The following is an 8081-nucleotide window of genomic DNA, read 5'->3' as shown; positions in this document are numbered from 1 at the left end:
GAAGGAAGTGTTATCTTATTCATGTTAAATTAGCTCTGCCACTGTGGAATGTTGACTATAAACTGCACCACTCTTTTTATTGAGCTGTCAAAGCCCTTGACACTGCTGATTTGTCATTTTCCTAGAGGTTATTGGAACTAGGCCTTTCAGATGAAGGCTGGTTTACTAATTACCTTTCTGACTGCAAGCAGTGCGCACAGTTTAACGGTCTCTCTTTGAGTTTTTAAAGTGTCACTAATGGAGTGATCTGTCTTACATTATTTGATATTAATGTTAAGGCAAAAGCTAAATATATTTTATCATTTATATGTAGATGACACAATTATTTTTGTGCTCATACCACCAACATGGTTTTCCAACAATTACAATTAGCTTTTGATGAAAAACAGATGCATTTGCATGAAAAATCAATCACTAAAAAAAGTCATGATTTGTTCACAATAATATCAGTTTTCTTTGACATGTTTTTGAATGGATGGGACAGTTTATTGAAAATCAGAAGAGGTTTTAAGTTTCTAATCTATAGAACACATCACAGCAGATGGATAAAATTCACAAATCAGCATACAATAATTAGAAACGTTAAGTTCTATTTCAGCTATTTCATCAGTAAAAGTCAGAACTTTCTTTGGCTGCTTTTATTTGAAGAGGGAACTGAATTTTATCTCACAGCTGAGTCTTCTAATATTCAAATGGCCACGCTGTTTTCTACCTCTGCTGGATCCATGTAGGTGTATGGCACTTCTAAACGCTTGTTTCTGGCTTTAATGACTAAACTCAAATCTTCCAGCTCCATCTGAAAATCCTTTAATATCTTGCGGGGAATCTCCTCAGTGAAGTGGTCCTCTGGGTACTGGCCAAGGGGAACCTAATAAGAACAATGATACATTCAGTTTTTCTTCAACAGCATTCAAATTATTTATGAAATTAGCCCCTAAAAATTATTGCATACATATGTATTTTTTTTCACAAAACTTGAATTTAAACATAATTTCTGTCATTCTTAATGAAATCTTTGCTCCTTACAAAGTCACTGGACTGCTTGCTGAGCAGCCACATGGTGGCCATGCCCTGAGCTGTTACATTGACATCAGGGAAGGTGGCCAACATCGTGGCCTCGCTTGTCGTCCCTTTTGTGGTTGGTGGTGGGAGTTGCAGGGAGATGGGAGTGTTGGGCATCCAGCCACCATAGTCATACTGCATTTAATCAAGGAGTAAAGGATAACTGATTAATAAGAGCAATAATCATGGTGTTTCATCTATCAGAAGATCATGGCTTCATAATGCAGGCCTTTCAACAGTTGAAAACACATTTGATGCATCATGAAATGAAACGCTAACACAGTAGACCCAGGACTGTTTAGCAGCTAGAATCATATATCAGACGAGAATGGGACACTCCTCTCTCAGATCTCCTCAGTTCCCAGATGTTTGTGGACTGTTGGTAAAAGAAGAGGGGATGCTACAGTGTGTCAGAGTAGTACACAAAGCCCCGTCCTACCTTTTTTAAATATATTTTTCTGCCATCAAATACAAAATGAGGCATTATTTTTCTTGTAAGGTTACATTTTCTCAGTTTAAACATTTCATATGTTTACTATGTTCTATTGTAAATACATCTACAAATCAATGAATGATTCTGTTTTTATTTACATTTTAAATAATTAGGTTGAATTAGGTTTTATATACCTGTCCACTGTTCACAGCTGCATGCTGGGCTGAGCAGGTGAAGATCACCATGGTGACAAATTTGGCCAACGCAGTCACACAGGTAAATCTCTGAGGAATTCCTGTTAAACACAGAAAAATAACTGCGTCACTTAAATATATTTAGGCGAACAAACAAAAGTTACTTATTTTTGCAATATAATCCTAAATGGATAAATCACCATTATCATCATCATCATCGTAAATATTCAAATATTGTATAAAGCCCACCTGTTTCTGCTTGAGAAAGGAACCCGTGTTCAAAAATGTCCAAAATCCACTTCTGAAGTTCAGAGTCCTCCTGGACCTCACGGTCACTCTTGTAGTAGTAGCCGAGCATTCCCTGCACAAACCTTTGAGAAATGGGAATACACTGAGTAAAATATATTTTCGATTCTTCGATACCCAAGATGGCAAAACAACTAATAGCTCAGTGTTCCAACATTCGAAAGAAGGGACTGCTCTCACAGCTAGAGATTGACGAGGTACAACATAAATGCTATGGCAAGGGGGAGCCAGGACGCCAGGTCAGGGGGGAGATATCATCACCCCCACCCGAGATTGGGTACAAAGCCCCAAGTGCGATAGGAGAAGGATTGTTGAGTGCGAGAGGAACTGACCTGAAAGATAGGATTACGGCCAAGCTTGAAACCTGGATCCCCCATAGCCGGTTACCAAGATTACGTGAAGTACCCTCAGAAGGTCTGCTAGATGATGTTAATGCAGCACTACGGACGATACCTACAACCATGATTACTGACACTAACAAGCTGATCTACAATACGGCAGCAGTGATCAGTGAGATGCTTGGCTACAAGTTGAACAGCCACAAGGGGCAGTACCCTCCATGGAGAAGGAGGCTAGAGGGCAAGATCAAAGTAGCACGGAGGGAGGTTAGCCAACTAACGGAATTGCAGAAAGGTGCGACAAAGAAGGTGCATAAAAAATACAGCAAGCTGTCCATACCTGAGGCCTTGGAAACTGCCAAGCAAAGACTCACAGCCTTGGCCAGCCGCTTGAGGAGGTACACCAGAGAGATCGAAGGCAGGAGAATAAACCAGCTTTTCTCCACAGAACCAGCAAAGGTGTACTCTCAGTGGCAAGGGAACAATAAGAGAACAGCACCACCAAGGCTGGAGATGGAGCAATACTGGAAGGGCATATGGGAGAAGGACGCAACCCATAACGGCAATGCTCAGTGGCTAGTGGATCTGAGGGCAGACCATAGCAACCTCCCTGAACAGGGTCCAGTAACCATCATGGTGGCAGACATCCAAGCAAGGGTCTCTAGTATGAAGAGTTGGACCAGGCCCCGATATGGTTCACGCCTACTGGCTGAAGAAGCTGACTGCACTAGGAAAGCTGCAACCACCAAGTACCTGCAGAGGGTCAGGCAAGTCCTGAGGAGTCAGCTGAATGGTAAGAACAAGATCCGGGCCATCAACACGTACGCCCTGCCCGTGATCAGGTACCCTGCTGGGGTAATAGGCTGGCCAAAGGAGGAGATAGACGCCACTGACATAAAGACAAGAAAGCTCCTTACCATGCATGGAGGGTTTCACCCCAAGTCCAGCACCCTGAGGCTGTACGCTAAGCGGAAGGAAGGGGGCCGGGGACTGGTGAGTGTCAGCACCACAGTCCAGGATGAGACAACGAACATCCACGAATACATTGGGAAGATGGCCCCAACTGACCGAGTGCTCAGTGAATACCTCAGGCAGCAGAAACCCAAGAAAGAGGAGGGAGACGAGGAACCATCATGGAAGGACAGGCCCCTGCACGGTATGTACCACCGGCAGATAGAGGAGGTGGCTGATATCCAGAAATCCTACCAGTGGCTGGACAAAGCTGGACTGAAAGACAGCACAGAGGCACTAATCATGGCAGCACAAGAACAAGCTCTGAGTACAAGATCCATAGAGGCTGGGGTCTATCACACCAGGCAAGACCCCAGGTGCAGGCTGTGTAAAGATGCTCCAGAGACAATCCAGCACATTACAGCAGGGTGCAAGATGCTAGCAGGCAAGGCATACATGGAACGCCATAACCAAGTGGCCGGCATAGTGTACAGGAACATCTGTGCCGAGTATAACCTGGAAGTCCCGAGGTCAAAATGGGAGATGCCCCCAAGGGTGGTGGAGAATGACCGAGCTAAGATCCTGTGGGACTTCCAGATACAGACGGACAAAATGGTGGTGGCTCACCAACCGGACATAGTGGTGGTAGACAAACAGAAGAAGACGGCTGTAGTGATCGATGTAGCGGTTCCGAATGACAGCAACATCAGGAAGAAGGAATACGAGAAGCTGGAGAAATACCAAGGGCTCAGAGAAGAGCTCGAGAGGATGTGGAGGGTGAAGGTAACGGTGGTCCCCGTGGTAATCGGAGCACTAGGTGCGGTGACTCCCAAGCTAGGCGAGTGGCTCCAGCAGATCCCGGGAACAACATCGGAGATCTCTGTCCAGAAGAGCGCAGTCCTGGGAACAGCTAAGATACTGCGCAGGACCCTCAAGCTCCCAGGCCTCTGGTAGAGGACCCGAGCTAAAACTAAACCAAAAAATAGGCACGCAAAACATTTTGGTGAACTCACATAGAATAAACATGAAAGAAAAAAAAATCTATTTAGGCTTAGTATTTTTCTGTTATTGATCTGATTTAATGAATACAATAGTTTGAGAAGGCACTGGTGCATTTTGGTGCATTGATGCTGGGATGCTTACATTACTGCGATTCAGCTGCTTTCAATACTGAAATAAAAATCTAAAACTAGTTCTTCAACAAAATAAACTGAAAGGAGCAATTTGGAAACAAAAAGAAGTTACACCAAACTGAAAATAAATTTTTAGATTAAAGTAACTAAAATAAAAATAATATGTAAAATTTTGACCCAGTATCATAGGTAAAGTAACAGATGCATTTGCATTATTTACAAACTTTGAATTGCAGCAGCTTGATGGAAAAAAAAGAAAAATATATTAATGATACCTGTGGATGATATCCCAAACCTTTAGGCCATCATCCCTGTAGAAGAAGTTTGGCACATCCTCTAGGCCACGTTCAGCAATGTCATCTGGCATACAGAGGGAGCTGTAGGTTAATGAGCACACTGACCTCTGCAGGATCGTAAACATGCCCTCTCCACCTGACCCTGCAAACTACACAATAAGCAGCTCCTGGTTAAAGACAAATGTTAAACATGAAATAAAAAAACAAAACATTCTTTAAGTAAAGGTCTAGTGCTGTTCTTTGCATACCTGAGTGAAAGCGCCAGTGTCAGAAATGAGAAGGCGTCGAGCTAAGAAGTTGATCTGCAGAGTGTAGCGTGTGTGAAGTTTGAGGAGCTGAGGGAAAGAGGGAACTCTGTTAGTGACATGATTGGGGCAACACTTTAGTATTTATTATGCTGAGGTACTCTGTTGCACAATCAGTGGTCCTCTGTGGACACATTGATAAGAGACTCAAATTTTATTCATCACACACATAATCATACAAATTATGACATGTAGTGAAATACCTATTGCTGTGCAATGCCCAACCATTAAAATACAATAAAGAAATTTACAAAATTTACAGATTTTAAATTTTAAAATTTACAGTTAAAAAAAAAAGAATATTTAAATAACAATTTAAGAAAGAAATTATAGGAAGAGTTCAAGTAAACAGTGCGTGCAGTGACATGATTTATGAGAGAAAACGGAGTTTCAGCAAACGTCAGTTACCTTGTACAGAGGATGCACCATGGGCACGTTGCGCAGCAGTGACACTGCAAAAACCTCGGCCAGCAAATGTGTGCGCAGCAGGTGAGCATTGAGCTGATGCTCATTGAAATCTGCACTTCTCACAAAAGTCTTGGCGATCAACCAGTCGTACTCAGAATCAGTAGGAAGAAAGATCGGATTGTCATCTGATGGAGTCTGCTTCAGCTACAGATGGACAGGGCAGAGTAGGCCATATTAGCGTATTTTGAGTTGTATTATCTCTGTCTGCTACGTAAATACGACACCTACTGCTTGGCTGTTGTGACTTTTGGGGTTTATAAATTAAACCTATTTGATATATTCATATGTCAGACTCTGATCTCAGCAATGTGGGTTAAACTTTTCCACAAGGTTATGGCTCAGGAAGGGGAAAAAAATTAGGTTGCACAGTAACCTACACAGTAGTGTAATCATCAGTTAATAATCAATTATGTAATTATTTGAATTACAAAAGTTAAGGTTGAAAGAACAAAAACATCAAATGAACGTGTGTTTTTAATTCTCCCTGCACTCATGCTACAATTTCCCTCCCTGTGTGGGAGGAGTAAAATGGTGGAGCGGTACAGCAACACAGCTTTTGAGGAGTGGCGATATGGATCAGGGGCGTAATTTCCAGGGGGGGTTATGATCCCGCCCAGTAATCAGACCCAACAAATACAACCCCTCCAGTAATATTATGAATTATCTTGCATAAATAGGCTGTTGATTTTCTTTATTCATTTCAGGTATTACCAGCAAAATAGTTGCATGTCTATCCAGGACAGAAACAACCGTGTTAATTATTATGAATTACCTGAATAGCAATCGGCATTAGCTTATCATCAGGAGCTTTGTGGAGCAGGACGAGAGGAGCCATCAAGTACTGCTTCTTCCCATTGATGGTGTTTGTTTTCACCCCTTCCAGATGCTTGTAGTCACACAGGAATATGTTCCCTTTCTGTTTAAAAGTTCAGGTTATTGCATCAGTGTGGATATAATATTTAGTCAGTGACTGTAAAAGTACAATTATTTGACAAAACATCAAGTCAATCTAAGTTGGGTGGTTTTATTGTCATTTCAGCCATGTGCAGTGGTACAGTATACAGTAACACGAGATAACGTTCTTTCAAGACCATGGTGCTACATAAAACATATAACAGACAATCAACACAGGACTACTTTTTAAACTGTGTGACTTGCTCGCTTATCATCTTGACACATCAGCAGCAGTTCTGCGACAAACTGCTCTTTTGCAACCCCGAGCAAAACATGATTAAACTTCCACCTATAAATGATTCTCTTTAACTAAGTGTGTGTGTGTGTGTGTGTGTGTGTGTGTGTGTGTGTGTGTGTGTGTGTGTGTGTGTGTGTGTGTGTGTGTGTGTGTGTGTGTGCTAACCACAATTGTACCCTATTTCACCTCGCCGACTAGCTCCTGACCTCTCACCAGACAGAGAGACAGAAGCCACTCTCATATATGTAATAACCGAACTGAAACTATGTATATGTCATCTACTAAATAAACGTTTTAATCAAGAACCTCTACTAAAGGCTTAATACAAGAATATGACCTTATAAACGATAATAAAAATGACCTGATATAAGTGTTTTGTAAGCATGTATTGCAATTCCTTTAATATGATAACAGTATGCATAAACATCTTAAGGCCATCTTAAAGCTATCTCTTACATTGTTAAAAGCAATGATCACACCGCAGATTATATTGTGCTGGTAAAATACTTTTGTTCATCCCCACACTACATAAAGTACAAGTTTGCAAAAATTGCCAAACATGATATACTTTTTATCTGCAACATATGTAATAGTTTAATTTCTTTTCATTAATGCCAGCAGACAAAGAATATGCTGCAATGCTTAATTTTAAGGTTAAATATCATTAGTATTAGGATATTCAGCTATAACTGGACAGCATTTGTATTCTAGTTTCAGGAGCTGTAAGGCTAAAATGTGTATAAGCTCTGAATTCTCACCGATAGTCTTCCTCTCGCTGCTGAATCTCTTGCTGCCGACTGTACCTGCCAAGATGATGGTTGTCTTCAAAGACTCTCAGAGCTATAAAAAAAAAGAAAACAAAGAAAGAAAAATGGTTTCAAGTTGTTCTTGTAAATATGGTATATACTGTATTAGGAAACTGCTTCAGCCTGATTACAACCTTTGTTTTACATCTTCAATGGTTTGAACAAGATTTAAGATGAGAACAGTTTCCCAAACCTTTTCCATCCCTGAAGCGGTGCACCTTGCTATCAGCAATCCAGCGGTAGATGGGAAAGCTGTAGATGTCTCCTTCAGGGGATTTCACTTCCACCTTGGCACAAAACCAAGTGTCCTCCGGGAACAGTGGGAGAGACTGTTTGTCTAACTCTATCAGCACAAGATTTCCAAGGGAAGTGGAGCAGGACACCTTAAACTTTGATACCTAAAGAAATGACATAGCAATTTGTGCTGAGCTGTAACACTCGAGCATACAATTCCTGTTATAATTTACTGTGGTCCATGAAGTGAATTGTTGTGACATTGTTGAGAGTAGTGGAATTAAGGCGATCACCAGTGAATACGGTCACTTTATACTGCACCATTTTCCCTCTTGAATGTGGTCAAATCCTGGTAGGGGGAGA

The 8081-nt window shown here is 41.5% G+C and overlaps 1 protein-coding gene across 1 annotated transcript; it reads right to left on the bottom strand.

Annotated features, from left to right (window-relative positions):
- Nucleotides 1-2: 2 nt before the first annotated feature.
- On the bottom strand, nt 3-8042 carry LOC101479990 (polyunsaturated fatty acid lipoxygenase ALOX15B). The gene is made up of 12 exons (XM_024802800.2): nt 7980-8042; nt 7678-7882; nt 7437-7518; nt 6578-6584; nt 6259-6402; nt 5427-5630; nt 4962-5048; nt 4693-4862; nt 1939-2060; nt 1690-1790; nt 1027-1197; nt 3-868 (listed from the first exon to the last, which is right to left on the bottom strand). Exons 1-12 carry the CDS (start codon nt 8040-8042, stop codon nt 689-691), a joined length of 1536 nt encoding a protein of 511 aa, XP_024658568.2. The 3' UTR covers nt 3-688.
- Nucleotides 8043-8081: the final 39 nt, after the last annotated feature.

Source organism: Maylandia zebra, linkage group LG6 (assembly GCF_041146795.1).
Source record: "Maylandia zebra isolate NMK-2024a linkage group LG6, Mzebra_GT3a, whole genome shotgun sequence".
Classification (NCBI taxonomy): Eukaryota; Metazoa; Chordata; class Actinopteri; order Cichliformes; family Cichlidae; genus Maylandia; species Maylandia zebra.
The sequence above is the reverse complement of the archived record's forward strand: the minus strand, read 5'-3'. Positions and strand labels throughout refer to the sequence as shown.